Source organism: Aulonocara sp. 'chitande type north' Nkhata Bay, linkage group LG3 (assembly GCF_057382095.1).
Source record: "Aulonocara sp. 'chitande type north' Nkhata Bay isolate Kocher_YH1m ecotype deep benthic linkage group LG3, A_spYH_male_GT1.1, whole genome shotgun sequence".
In the NCBI taxonomy this organism is placed as follows: Eukaryota; Metazoa; Chordata; class Actinopteri; order Cichliformes; family Cichlidae; genus Aulonocara; species Aulonocara sp. 'chitande type north' Nkhata Bay.
The window spans coordinates 42372345-42387437 of NC_141346.1; the positions used below are offsets into that span (position 1 = coordinate 42372345).

The following is a 15093-nucleotide window of genomic DNA, read 5'->3' on the forward strand; positions in this document are numbered from 1 at the left end:
CAACACTCATCATTGTCAGGTAATAGTTGATATTTAACCTAAAATAAAATAAAAATTAACAGTTATTTAATCAGGAAGGAATGTGGACAGGTGAGTGACGAAGTGTTTCTCCCACTGAAAAAGCTACATGCAGATGCAGATGAACAGAATCAGCTTTTTGGATTTAAGGTCATTTATGTGAGTTTGCCTGTGAGTCAGAAATAAATCAAATCTGGTCAGTTGTAATTTTTGAACCTTGTTGTTGCTTCCCTTTAGTGTCTGTATCCTGAACACCTACAAGGCAGATAACCGTTAAACCTGTTTCACTCTACACTGTCTACATACATGAATTCACATGGTAGGATTTGTAAAGAATTTATTCGTAAATCAGGGTGGAAAGTAAGTATTTGGTCACCTCAAACAAGGAAAATCTCTGGCTCTCACAGACCTGTAACGTCTTCTGTAAGAAGCTTTTCTGTCCCCCACTCGTTACCTGTATGAATGGCACCTGTTTGAACCCATCATCTGTATAAAAGACACCTGTCCACAGCCTCAAACAGTCAGACTCCAAACTCCGCCATGGCCAAGACCAAAGAGCTTTCGAAGGACACCAGGAAAAGTATTGTAGACCTGCACCAGACTGGGAAGAGTGAATCTACAATAGGCAAGCAGCTTGGTGTGAAAAAATCAACTGTGGGAGCAATCATCAGAAAATGGAAGACATACAAGACCACTGATAATCTCCCTCCATCTGGGGCTCCACGCAAGATCTCATCCCGTGGGGTCAAAATGATCATGATAACGGTGAGCAAAGATCCCAGAACCACACGGGGGGACCTGGTGAATGACCTGCAGAGAGCTGGGACCAAAGTAACAAAGGTCACCATCAGTAACACACTACAACGGCAGGGAATCAAATCCCGCAGTGCCAGACGTGTTCCGCTGCTGAAGCCAGTGCATGTCCAGGCCCGTCTGAAGTTTGCCAGAGAGCACATGGATGATACAGCAGAGGATTGGGAGAATGTCATGTGGTCAGATGAAACCAAAGTAGAACTTTTTGGTATAAACTCAACTCGTCGTGTTTGGAGGAAGAAGAATACTGAGTTGCATCCCAAGAACACCATACCTACTGTGAAGCATGGGGGTGGAAACATCATGCTATGGGGCTGTTTTTCTGCCAAGGGGACAGGACGACTGATCCGTGTTAAGGACAGAATGAATGGGGCCATGTATCGTGAGATTTTGAGCCAAAACCTCCTTCCATCAAACGAGGCTGGGTCTTCCAACATGACAATGACCCAAAACACACCGCCCGGGCAACAAAGGAGTGGCTCCGCAAGAAGCATTTGAAAGTCCTGGAGTGGCCTAGCCAGTCTCCAGACCTCAACCCCATAGAAAATCTGTGGCGGGAGTTGAAAGTCCGTGTTGCTCGGCGACAGCCCCAAAACATCACTGCTCTCGAGAAGATCTGCATGGAGGAATGGGCCAAAATACCAGCTACTGTGTGTGCAAACCTGGTAAAGACCTATAGTAAACGTTTGACCTCTGTTATTGCCAACAAAGGTTATGTTACAAAGTATTGAGTTGTATTTTTGTTATTGACCAAATACTTATTTTCCACCCTGATTTACGAATAAATTCTTTACAAATCCTACCATGTGGATTCATGGATTTTTTTTTTTTTTCACATTCTGTCTCTCACAGTTGAAGTGTACCTCTGGTGCAAATTACTGACCTCTGTCATCATTTTAAGTGGGGGAACTTGCACAATCGGTGGCTGACTAAATACTTTTTTGCCCCACTGTATTTTGTTTTGGGGTTTGTTTGTTTTTTTTGCTTCTTTCTTGAAGTTGTGCATCTTCCAGGTTCTTAAAATCTCATCATCAACAAGCAGCTCTGAAAGGATATTAATCTAGATAATGACAGGAGAATAAAATTAGTCTTTAGTGCCCTACTGGGAAGTTTATTTAACTATTGTAGGAAAAAATTTAGCTCAAACTTTTGGATTTTTATAAAATCTGAAGTGGTCTGAAATTCCACTTCACTTAAAGACACAACGCATCTTATATTTATGTAAACCTAGTGATAAGACTTGTTTTTTCAGATAAGATTCATCTTGTTTTCATGGCAGTATGCGCGTGAGGACTGCGCACGCGCACCGGTTGTAAGTTTCCTGAGTGTACTCGTGGGTGGACTACAGAGCCTTATTGTGTAATTTAACTGTTTACAAAAGTGAAACTGGAGACCGTGGACCACGAGGTGGTCCGGGGAAAAGAATGCACCGGGGGTGAGTTGTGTCGCCGTGAGCAGCGCAGTGAGGCTTTGCTCAGCTGTTTACAGTTAATCGGTCAGCCGGCTTTTTCACTCTCACTCCGCTAGAAAAGGTGAAGTTCTCACAGTGAACGCTGTCATACCTCTGCTCACGCGCACACGTTAATAATGACGTCACTTGAGACCTCTGACTTGCGCTTGAAACACATTTTCAAATAGTTTAGCTGGAAAACATGAAAAGCAGTTATTTTTGTGTCGCCTCGGACAGCCAGTGCGCACGCGCCAAATGCGTCGACGTCAAGTGCATGTGATAATGATTGGGGAGAAGGCACGTGCACAATGTCCACCGCGCGGTCGTCCACCTGTTCGAGTGTAGCCGGCAAAACATTTAGCTTTCGTTTGAAGTTTGTGTGAAATGTATCTCCGAGTCTGTGAATCAGCCTTTAAAATAACCAGTTAGTGTTAGTCACCACAGGCAACTCGGACAGACATGGACTTCTTTCTTTATAGGAAATAAACCCAGCTTCATTACAGCGAGCTGTCGGGGTTATCTGCGTTAACAGAACCCTCGTACAAGCTGCTGACAACTTTGTAGGCTGTAGGAAACGAATGGTGGACATAGCAGCTGGTCCTGTTTAAGTGTCTGCTGTCCCCCTTTTATCTAACTCTGCCGGACTGCTTCTTCTTCTGCAGGTAAAACTCAAAGTGTACATTTTGTTATGGTGAAGCAGACAAGCAGTGGGTCAAAGTTGTATTTGTTGAGAATGACATTTTACTTTTAGTTTCATGATGGCTTTAAGTCTTAAGTCTTTGAGCTCATGTGTGTTAGCAGCAAATTCCTGTGATTCCTTCTGCTGAGCAGTGAGTAACATTAGGTTATGGGTGGATTTGGTGGTTTAACTTTCTGATGCTTTGACTCATTTGTAACTTATTGCTCGGATGTTGCTCAGCCGGACAGTCTGCACTATTATTGTCTGACTCCAGTATGGTGTGTTATAATTACATGCATGCAAGGAAAAGCCATAACATACATATTTATACATAAGGTAAATATTTGTAAGGTAAGACTCCAGCACCTGTGTTACCTGGGGCAGTCAAGAGAAGGTATTTGAGGAGCACCAGCCTCAAAGAGATGAGACTGGTGGTGAGAGGCCAGCTCAGCAATATGAATGAGCTCGAATCCATTGGTACAAATTCCAGCACGATAAATCTACGAGTAAGATGGAGAGGGGATTGCAGTCAGGGATGAAACTCTGGATGAAACTCATAATCTTCTCTTTAATGTTTTTCTTTCTTAATCACATTAAATTGATGGATATACACATCAAAACCTTAAATCTAATCAACATAGACATATTTACATATTTACTCATCAACATGCACCACCAAACAATTCACAATATAACATATACCCTTGCAAACATTTATGGACCCAACAATGTGGACCTATCCTTGTTTCATAGCTTTTTCTCTTTTATTAAGATAATTGTTTATAAATGACTCGACAATTACTACAATAGATGGATATCTTAATACACTTTTCACCCCTAAAATATATTCATATTCCAATAGCAACTCCAGATTCTGACATTCAACATATATAATAAACCATTATATGAACTCTTACGGACTTGATGATAGTTGGAGAATAAATAATCCCACATCTAGACAGTAAACATATTACCCCCCCCACCCATCAATCCAGGAACGTGATCATTGTGTGGAAGGTATTAACCCACAAAAAACACAATTTATCATTAAACAGCTTAAATACGACAGCTTCCAATATAGCAGTAAAGAAGGAGTCAGCATAAATGTGAAAATTAAACTGGAGAACCATTTCAGAATCCCCAAGACATCAACAACGTTTTCAAATCCTTCTATAATCAGTTATATAAACTAGATCCTAATCCAAACCAAAATTATATAGAACACTTCTCAAAAGAAAAGGATCGTTCTAATTTCTCCACTGAACAAGCTAATATAACAAGCTTTTATTATGACAACAAAAGAACAGGGCAGACATGTCAGTGATGGCCGATATGGGTGCTTCTGAGTTGGGGGGTGATTGGGATGTGCCCTGGGATATCAGCTCCCTACATGCCTTTTGTTGGCTTGCTCTGGGGCCGACAGTTTAAAGGGGATTCAAAAGGAAATCACAATTTAATAAAATTGCCCCTCCCCTTAATTCATGTATTTTTACTACTTATAGTAGTGTCATTACGAGGTATAATTATTATTTTCTGTTATTATTATTATTATTATTATCATCATCATCATCATCATAGACAATATTGCATTTCAGGGCATTTTTTTTATTTGTTTATTTTTGTTATTTCTTTAGCATATATAGTTTATATAGTTTTCATGACTATGAAATTATTTCATGTACCTTTTTTTTTTTTTTTTTTTTTAATCAACACATACTTTACTGTGCATAGTTAACGGAGTACACTGGACTCAGTTTAATAATATTTTCACACAGTTTGCTTATCTTTTTGTCTGTTGACCTGTCCTTACTGGTCTTGTTTACCTCACACAAAAAAAGGATGACTGCTCCCCAAGGTTACTTGCTTCAAAAGTGTCTCAGGTGCCTAAAGACAGACCATGATGAGGAACATAGAAGCTCAAGCTCCCGCATGAAGTGCGAAAGGGCATAAAGGATGGCACAGAGGCTCTTATCGTGTCAGCACAAGTGTCCCTAAACACCAAATCCACAGTGGGAGAAGTCTGCCACAGCCGACAGGGCCCAAGCTGCAGACTGCCACGGTGAGAGAAACCACTAAAGCTGGTTGAGAACAGCAGGGCTCCTGTGGGACTGACAGTTCCAGGCAGACGAGCAGCTGCCGGTAAACCAACCATATAACCATAGCGGTGTGTGACAAGGAACAGAAAACCACAGTTGTGATAGCCTGGCAATCCCCAGTGGACGGCAACATCAAGAAGAAAGAGCACATAAGGCAAGGCAAGTTTATTTATATAGCACAATTCAACAACAAGGTGATTCAAAGTGCTTTACAGAGACATTAAAAAACAAAAACAAATAAAAAGCATGATTTAAAATTGATTTTAAAAAAAAACAGTAGTTTAGGTCTGCATCCATCACTACACCCAAATTTCTCGCCTGGTTTGTGGTTTTTAGATGTATAGATTGAAGTTCTCTGGTGACCTGTAATCGTTTTTCTTTGGCGCCAAAGACTATTACCTCAGTTTTGTTTTTGTTTAGCTGGAGAAAATTGTGGCACAACCAGTCATTAATTTCCTCAATGCATTTACCAAGAGCCTGTACAGGGCCTTGGTCTCCTGGTGACATTGTGATATATACTTGTGTGTCATCTGCATAGCTATGATAGTTTATGGTGTTCTTTATAATCTGTACCAGTGGGAGCATCTAAATGTTAAACAGAAGGGGTCCCAAGATGGAACCTTGGGGAACTCCACATGTGATACTTGTCTGCTCAGTTACCTATTGATACAAAGTATTTCCTGTTTTCTAAGTATGTTTTGAACCAGTTTAGTACAGTTCCTGAAAGACCTGCCCAGTTCTCCAGTCGTTTGAGTAATATGTTGTGGTCAACTGTATCAAATGCTGCACTGAGATCCAGTAAAACTAAGACTGACATTTTTCCACTGTCTGTATTCAGACATATGTCATTAAACACTTTGGTCAGAGCGGTTTCAGTGCTGTGGTTCTGTCTAAAACCTGACTGGAAGGCATCGTAGCAGTTGTTCTGTTTTAAGAAGTAATTGAGCTGTTGAGAAACTGCTTTTTCAATGATCTTACTTAAAAATGGGAGATTTGAGATCGGCCTGTAGTTGTTCATTTGTGTCTTGTCAAGATTGTCCTTTTTCAGTATAGGTTTGATTACAGCAGTTTTTAGTGGTTTTGGAAACACACCTGACATTAAGGAAAAGTTGACGATCTGTAACAGGTCTGACTCCAAAGTCTTTGAGACCTTTTTGAAAAAACTTGTTGGCAGGACATCTAAACAGCAAGAGGAGGAGTTCAGTAAAACAAAGGGCTGAAGAAACAGTTGGAGCAGATGTGGAAGGTAAAGTTGAAAAGGGTCCTAGTGATAATGGGAGCATTAGGAGCTGTAACCCAGAGTTGCAGCAGATTCCAGGAACAACATCTCGGCGTCAGAGCTCCATGTGGAAGAGTGCAGTCTTGGGGTGTGAAGGAGATTTTGCATATATATGTGTGAGCTGATGACTCACGTGGAAGAGGAAGTAGTTTTCAGGGAGATAAATGGCTGACAGCTGAACAGAAACCAGAAAAACGAAAGTGAAAATGTGGGAAATAACACATCATAGAAAGTCATTAACAGCATCACAATGGCTGTAGTGGCTCACAAGCTTTTCTTCATAAAGTTAAAGAGATACTGATACTTTACAGATATGTATTTACCCTTTTTAATACTCTGCAAGTTACCTTTTTATTCATTGTGTTTGACACTGCATCCATAGTGTGATGATTGTTTACAATACTTGTCACTAATCATGAATAAAAGCCTCTGTTTAACTTGTATGTAAATCTGGGTCAAAAGACTGTGCAGAATGAGTATTACCCATTTTATGACTTTTTATAGCTGTGAATGTTTAACGAGTATGACCCAGATTGAGGTCAGCTGATAAGTCAAAGTCAAACAAAACATCGTAATTTATGGTTAGAATAAATAAACAGAGCTGCTTTGTAAATCATTCATAATTTATAAAGAGATGCAACACCGTTAAACTCTGAGTTATGTTGACACACTCAGACTTGCACCATGTTCCCCTCTGGCAGTGAAATATGATTTATCATTGATCAAAACCAGTGAGCGTGTAAATATTTGATCAGAGCTGATGTATGAACACTTCAGCGGTTACTGTCACCTCTCACCTATATTTTCTTGTCAAATGAAGACCTGCAGCTGAGTCACACATGCATGGGTCAACCAGACCATTTATTGGCCTGTGGGAAGTTAATCAATTATGGCTTTTGAGAATCACAGACAGGATCTGAGACTTGTTCTGCACTCATTCATTGTTCTCCTCACCTGCATTTCAGATAACTCTCCTTTGGAAATGACCAACATAAAGTCCAAATCGCAGAGCCAGAGCGATGAGGCCGAGGGCCCGGATGGAGGCTGGGGCTGGGTGCTGGTTGTCGCCATGTTTGTCAGCTCGAGCCTCGTGTTCGGCCTGATGCGGAGCCTGGGCATCTTCTTTGTGGAGTTCGTTCAGTACTTCGAGGAGAGCGCCCAGGCCATCTCCTGGATCTCGTCCACCGGCCTGGCAGCTCAGCAGTTCTTCAGTGAGTCATTGATGTTTGTGGAAGTGTGAGTGTGAAGTTTGTAGTATTACAGGTGACAACTGTACAGTAATTATTTTTCTTTCTTAATGCATTAAAACACTTATGGTGAGACTAAAGGGTAAATACAGACTACTACAGGATGCATATGTGACCCTGTTTGGATTAAGGTCTTTCAACCTTAAATCTTCTAAAGGGGGGAAAAGGTTGATATAGTTATAAATAAATGATGTAAATGTGTTTGCTTGTTCTGCAGGTCCACTGGCCGCTGCACTGTGTAATGCTTACAATCCCAGAGTGGTGGTGATGACGGGAGGCTTTCTGGCCGGGCTCGGCCTCACACTTGCCTCGCAGTCCACCTGTCTCGTACACCTCTACCTCACGATGGGAGTAATTTCAGGTAACGTGTATTAGAGTCTTAAACCACCAGTTTTAGCCCGCTTTAGCTCCTGTTTTTTGGCACATCCAGTGAAAAGCATCGGTACACAGCTGTAGCACTTTCAACTTTAACTTACAGTTAGGGTTAGCTGGGTGTCACAATGTTACGGTAAAAATGTTAAAAATACTTAATTCAGTGCCAGCAGTCATAATTAAACTCACTTTTTAAAGAAAGATGACTTCTGCACATCGTGCAGAAACAAGATTCCGTTCAGTTCAGTTCTGCTTTATTTATACAGCACCAAGTCACAACAACGGTTATCCCAAGGTGCTTTATTTTGAATGTAAAGACCCTACAACAATACAGAGAAAACCCCAACAATCAGATGATCCCCTATGAGCAAGCACTTGGCGACAGTAGGAAGGAAAAAAAACCCTTAAAAAGGAAGAAACCTCCCACAGAACGAGGCTCAAGGAGGGACACCCATCTGCTTTGCTTTTCTGGGCGTGAGGGGAGGGAGGCGGAACAAAACCATGCTGTGGAAGAGAGCCAGAGATTAATAATAATTCACAAAAAGACAAAATACAAGTCAGAATGACTCAGACACAGGTAAATGTTCAAAATGAACACGCTGCACTGCTGAACTCATTTCAAGCCGTGTGACAAAAAGCACAAAACTGCATCTGTGATGTCACGTCTCAGATGCAGAGCAGCAGGTGTATTTCAGGCGTGAGTCACTCACACAGGTGGAATCTACACTCTTGTTACGCTGCAGAGTGTAGTTGTTTTCAGTTATTGCTGCTTCTATGCATGCCATGAGCTAACTGTCCCCCCTCACTACACCGTCACCAACAGATCTGCTTTAAGTTTGGTGCTTCAAGATGTTTTGTACACACACCGTGTACTGCATACATCAGTGGTATTATTTTGTACTATTTACCTTGTGCACTTTGCCAGTGTTCTTCTACTCGTGTTGTGGTGTTCACGCTCATTTGATATGATAGTGCATCCACCCAGTTTCCCGCACTCATCAGAGGAAGAGCGCAAAAAATTGATTTTTGTTTTCCAAGTCAGGTGATGGGTCAGAGAAACATTTTTATTTCACATTTACAATATGTTAAGTTGTGTCTCCCATCTGCGGAGCCTGAGGTTGTCTTACAGCTTTGTAACATTTACTGACCGAAAGTAGGATTTTCTTTTCTTTTTCTTTTTTTTTTCCAGGGTTTAAAGAGGGTTTTAACAGTTAACCGATTAACTCGTAAAGTAGTGAACTGCTCGCTTGCCTCTCATGGTGTACTTTGCTCGCTTTGTGCTCCAGGTTTTGGATGGGGGATGGTCTTCACTCCCATGGTGGCCACAGTCATGGCTAATTTCACTCGCCGGCGTGCCCTGGCTCTGGGACTGGGGTTCTCCAGCATCGGCCTCTCCTCCTTCGCTTTCAACCCGCTCTTTCAGCTGCTGGTGGAGACGTACGCCTGGCGAGGGGCCCTGCTGATCCTGGGGGCTCTCAGCCTCAACATTGTACCCTGCGGGGCGCTGATCCGTCCACAGCAGCGCTCTAAAGCACCGGCAAAGGTAGAACAGAAGGAGGAGCAAGGCAGTGGTCTGGTTTAAGTAAAAATGTCTCTCTCAGAGAGGAATATCATAATGTTCTCTGTCATAACCATCAGGACAGAAGAGTAAAGTTTCTTGTTCACTGACTTTGGAGCGATATGTAAAGATAAAGCTCAGACTTTCCTTGTTTCCTCTCCTGCAGGTGGATTCAGAGACAAAGTCATGTGCGTCCATGCTGCGGCGCATCGCCTCTTACCTGGAGCTGTCCCTGCTGACTGAGAGGCCCTATCTCACTTACGCTTTGGGCGTTACTCTGTTTAACGTCGGCTACTTCGTGCCTTACTTCCACCTGGTGGCCCACAGTCGCCAAGTTGGCTTCTCAGAGTACCAAGCTGCCTTCGTTATGTCAGCTGCAGGTGCTTCGGACATTTTGGGGCGCGTAGTGTCGGGCTGGTTCTCCGACCTGGGCCACTTTCGGGTTGTTCATTTACTGACCTTGTGGACAGGCCTAGCAGGAGTGTTTATCATGCTGCTGCCAGTGAGCTCCATGTCTGGCTCCTACGCCGCTCTGATGGTGATCAGCCTGCTTTATGGCTTCTGCTCTGGGGCTTTGACCTCCGTTGTTTTTGCAGTGGTGCCCATGATTGTGGGCGTGGAGCGCACGATGGGGGCACTCGGACTGCTGCAGCTCATCGAGAGTGGTGCTGGACTTCTGGGGACTCCTTTGTCAGGTAGGTGTGCGTTAAAGCTGCTGAGATAAAGCCAGCTTATAACAAAAATGACTCCATTGTAGCTTTAGTTTGAAAAGAATCTATCTAAAGTGACCTAAATCAGCCCAAAATACAACACACTGAATGTGGTGCTGTCATAAGCTTGGATAACTGCTCTTATAAAAGGCAGACACCTTGTCTGCACACCTGCTACTTTTTAGATCACTTTGTGGCATTTTACTGTTAACCTCAAACCTGTGCAGAGAGCAAAAATCAAGTTTTGTGAAGCCGATCCGACTTTCACTTTTAAAAATCATCACTGGACGTGCGAGCTGCGTCACCTCAGTTTTTGGTTAGTGTCACCAGAATCATTCTTTCTCCACATTCAACCCAAAGCAGAAAGCTTTGACAATAAAAAATGAGCTGTCAGTAACTGATTGACCTGTTTCTGTTTTATGTTAATTTCAAAGCATGTAAAAAAAGAGTTTAACACAAAAATCAACCCTTTTACAGATCAAATGTCTGATCTTAGGTTTCCTGCCACATTTTTTCCACTTTAACTGTCTGCACTGTTAGAGGTCACTGGATTCAAGGCAGAAAAATGAATGAGCTGTTCAGAAGCTCTTATTTTACCCTACAAGGCTTCTTTTTTTACTAGTATTCAATGATTAAACGTGTGATTTTGCAGAGCTTTATCAGGGCTTCATATTTTTTTTAAACACTGCAGTGTTTTCCTTTAATCGACATGAGGCCGATATTGTGCACTTCAGTTTATCCCTCAGTCTTTCATCATCTCATTCTCAGTTTTACGGTTTCTTACATTTCAAGTAATATCCAGGTTTTCTTTCAGGATTCCTGAAGGACGTCACAGGAAACTACATCGCCTCCTTCATGGTGGCCGGCTCCTTCCTCGTCCTCGGTATGCTGACCATGACCACCCTGCCTCGCTTTTTCTCCTGTACTGATCCACCGCCTCCTCAAAGACGTTCCCTCGATGCCAAAGAGAAAGTTTTGGATTTAGAGCTGGAGCAGATGAATAGTTCGCCCTCTGACAAAAAACACACAGTGGAGTCGAATGATCCAGCAAACCCAAAACTGTGTTAGTAGATAGAGCCTTGCACATTCTGAGCACACAATCAAATTGCATCCTGTTGCACACCTCCGTGAGCAACGATGTATTCATGTCATACCTCAGAGACTCAGTGAAAGATGAAGCTTCCTGTGAAACTCGTAGCAGCTGTAAGGGAGCGGCGAGCTCCTCCCTCTGTTACAAATACGAACCTCAGTTTAACGCTGGAGCCAGAACCTTCTGCCTTAAAGAAAACTGGACATTTTTTAAATAATTCACGTGACTGTTTTTGACATGTGACATGCAAAGTGAGGTGCTGTTGTTTTTTAATGAATCAATTTTTATTATTATTTTTTTTGTTCATGTGAACATGAAACCTGAGTCTGACTTTTCTGCCGAAGACTGGCCAGGATCTTTTATATTTGCACACACATTCTTTGAATGTGGCACAGCTCGAAAATTAAGCAAATGCTTGATCATCACAGCTCAGTTGAGTAACAACTCAGTTAAACTTCAGGGACGTCGGTCCGTGCTGTCAAGAAGCATCCATGAGTCCATTTCACCTGCTTTAATACAAATGAAATCATGCTCTCATTTTCCCTCCTGACCTGCTCGTGTCATTGTTGGTAGAACGAGTGTGCAACTGCAGCCAGTTCAGCTTCCACAGGTTTGCAGAGTCCCCCAGCACAGTCTGAAGGGAGATACCAGGAGACAGGCTGTTACTTGAGGAGAGCTGAAGGCGAGCACTGCCAGAGCTATAAAAATGACCTAATGTATGATAAGGACAGAAGCAAAAAGCAACACTAGAGAAAAGTCAGGAGGGAGCGAGCAGTGGTCCTTTTTTTTTTTTTTTTTTTTTAATGGGGTTGTTTCCTCTGCAGAGCATCTGTCGTCACTTTGGTTTACGTTAGAGCAGGTGAAGGGATTCAGTGGTTTCTCCTTCCTCTGGACAAATAGATACACCTGAACTTTACCTGAATTCGTGTTAGACACCGATGGTCGAGTGCTCTCCTCATTTATTATTTTGGTGTAGATACCCTCCATAAAGTGAGTCACTTTTTTTAAAATTTTGCACCATCAATTCATACACTTTTACTAGCTTGGCATGACAGGACTAATGTGTGAAACGTTAGCTCCCTGACCTGATCTGCACGTGACAATGTTTTAATTCGGAGAAGCCCAGTGAATTGAGCTTAAAACCAGTGGCACACTGGTTTTGGTCGAGTTACTGACAGGTCCTGTGAAAGCTTTTTCAAGGTTATTATAGTTAATTAATACTAAACCTATGCATGGCAAAAACTTGCATCACTTCAGTCTGAGAAGCAGCCTCCACATTAAGGCTGGAGTCTAAAAATTATTCTGAAACTGATTTTGAAAAAACTAAAATAACATTTTTAAACAAGAAATTAAACAAAATAAATTTCAGCTCGTTGAATAGGATATGAAACTAATGTAAAAACGCTACAATACATGTGTTTTTTGGACTTTTTATATTCTTAACCCTGTCGTGCCAAGTGTATCACACATGAGCTGATGTATGAGTTTGTAACACTTCTATATCGTTGTCATCATCAACATTAAAAGCTTAATTAAATTGCACAGTAGATTTTTAACCTATAAGATGCAAAAAATCCCAAATGTAGCAACTATAGTACAAATTTTGTATTTAATTAAAGCGTTTCGTAAGGTTCAATAAGCTCTCGATTTTCAAAAAAATATAAGAATTTTCTAGCGATTACTTTGTGGTTTAAGCTTTAAAGGGTTACATTTTTAAAGTTCTTCAGACATACAATATCTCACAATCATATGTGAGCCTCTGCTGGCTCAAAGATGAGGTAAACCACAGTGTCAGCTGGTCTGGGTAAAAGAATTTGTACTTTAGATGCTGACTGGTTATGATGCTTCAAATTTAAAGGCGTGTTAAACACACATACACGCTCCAAAATTAGGAGAACAAATTTAACGACTGCAGTGGCTGTTTTTCGGGTCTACGCTGATGGTGATTTACTGCTGCCTGCAAATGCCTGATTTATGGTTGTAATCTGTTGAAGCGGATGTTTGGATATAAAAACCGCAGCATGTCCTGTCCTGTTAACACTGATTTATTATGAGCTTGGCTAAATGAGCTACTCGTGGCGACTCTGAACCTCAGGAATTCCTCTTCCCACCGCTGCGTTTTGTTGCACAGCAGGAACACAAGACTGTGTTTTCTCAGTTGCGTTTTCCTGATGACACCGTCGCCTTTTTTCCTCGAGCACTTTGTACTTTGCTGACCGTAAACTAGAGCAGGCTTTGTAAACCAGACGTGTTTGGTTTGGAGAGCAGCTGGATGGTTGCCATGTTTGAAAGAAGAGCATGACTGGATCACTGTGACCTGCTGATCATTAGCACACTTACTTACTTTAAAGGTGTTGCAATGCAAAAAGCAGGTGGTCTGTGCTGAACAGCTTCTTCTTAGTGTTCTTCCTCAACTGTCTGTGACTCTGGAGTAAATTTACCTTGTCAGTTACCTGCAAACTGTCAGTGATTGTCTTCTTTATTATTATTTTTTAAAGCAAACGTATTTTCTTTCGGTTTATTTCAGTCTTTTCCTTATCAGACAGATCTTCACAGAGATTGTTTTCATCTAAAACGGCTGCAGGATGATGCTGCCCTCTGCTGGGCTTTTGACAGAGATACAAACCGTATTCATCTTCTTTAACCACCTAAGACCTGAACTCTTCCACAGCATGCATTTTTAATTTCTCTTTGATATTTGGGCTGATTGGGACCTGATGAATGTAAAAACAAAGAATTACCAGATTTTTTTTTTTAACCTAATTTTTGTTTCTAAGAAAAATGAGAGCCGCATATGAGGATATTTGTTTAAAATTTCGATAGAACAGTAGCAGCATAATGTCCTTGTAAGTGGATATCAGGCCCTTGTAGAGCAACATTTAGTATTTTGGTCTAAATAACCCAAAATGTGATGTCCACATATGTGGACGCCAGGTCCTAGGAGGTTAAAGGGAACCTCTTATGCTTTTCTTTATTTTCTCTCATATACTGTCACAATGTTGTGTGCTTATATTAAAGATGGCTGCGTACTCGCTGCTAGTGCTGGGTCTGACTCCATTCTTCTCTCATTTATTCTTCTGTCCCATCACATCCCAAAGGCCCTGTACTGGATTGAGATCAGGTGAGTGTGGAGGATATTTGAGTAAATGATGCTCTGCTTGTACAAAGGGGCCCAAGAAAATATCCCCCACATTATTACACCACCGGCTTGACCATTTTTTTTTGTGGATAGATCCATGCTTTCATGCTGCTAACACCACATTCTGACCCTGCCATCTGAACAATCTGTTCAGATTGACAACTGTTTCCGATCTTTTATTGTCCAGTTTTAGTGAGTCAGCTTCCTGTTCTTACTTGACACGAGTGATATTTGATGTGGTCTTCTGCTGCCTCTGCTTCAGTTTTGGAAATGGTTTTCTGCATACTTTGGTTTTAACACGTTTATTTGAGCTACTGTTGCATTTCTATCAGCTTAAACCAGTCTGGCCATTCTCTTCTGACCTCAAATATCAACAAGACGTTTTCCACCAGAGAACTGCTGCTCACTGGATATTTCATCATTTTTTCCAGACCATTCTCTGTAAACCCTACAGATGGTCGTGTGGGGAAATCCCAGCAGATCAGTAGTTTCTGAAATGCTCTGACCAACAACCATAACACATTCAGTCACTTCAATCCTCTTCATTCTGATGCTCAGTTTGAACTTCAGCAGGTCACCTTTACCCTGTTTTACATCCTTAAATGCACTGAGATGCTGCCATATGATTGGCTGACTAGATAT

General features: G+C 41.7%; 1 protein-coding gene across 2 annotated transcripts; it reads left to right on the forward strand.

Moving 5' to 3' along the window:
• The first annotated feature begins 2421 nt into the window (after positions 1 to 2421).
• Positions 2422 to 14324, forward strand: slc16a13 (solute carrier family 16 member 13). Of its 2 annotated transcripts, XM_086281613.1 has the most exons (7): positions 2422 to 2943; positions 4799 to 5215; positions 7301 to 7546; positions 7800 to 7943; positions 9241 to 9497; positions 9679 to 10207; positions 11037 to 14324. In XM_086281613.1, the coding sequence occupies exons 3-7, from the start codon at positions 7318 to 7320 to the stop codon at positions 11288 to 11290; spliced, it is 1413 nt and encodes a 470-aa protein (XP_086137739.1). In that variant the 5' UTR covers positions 2422 to 2943; positions 4799 to 5215; positions 7301 to 7317; the 3' UTR covers positions 11291 to 14324. The 2 variants fall into 2 exon arrangements, with proteins under 2 accessions (XP_086137739.1, XP_086137730.1); XM_086281604.1 differs by lacking the exons at positions 2422 to 2943; positions 4799 to 5215 and having other exon boundaries at positions 7225 to 7546.
• Positions 14325 to 15093: the final 769 nt, after the last annotated feature.

What these genes read in the sequence shown, in the direction of transcription:
- slc16a13 (XM_086281604.1), top strand. Translation starts at nt 7,225, where the DNA reads ATGGCTTTTGAGAATCACAGACAGGATCTGAGACTTGTTCTGCACTCA. An exon ending in GGCAGCTCAGCAGTTCTTCA is followed by an intron (nt 7,547 to 7,799) that starts GTGAGTCATTGA and finishes CTTGTTCTGCAG; the next exon opens with GTCCACTGGCCGCTGCACTG. An exon ending in CACGATGGGAGTAATTTCAG is followed by an intron (nt 7,944 to 9,240) that starts GTAACGTGTATT and finishes TTTGTGCTCCAG; the next exon opens with GTTTTGGATGGGGGATGGTC.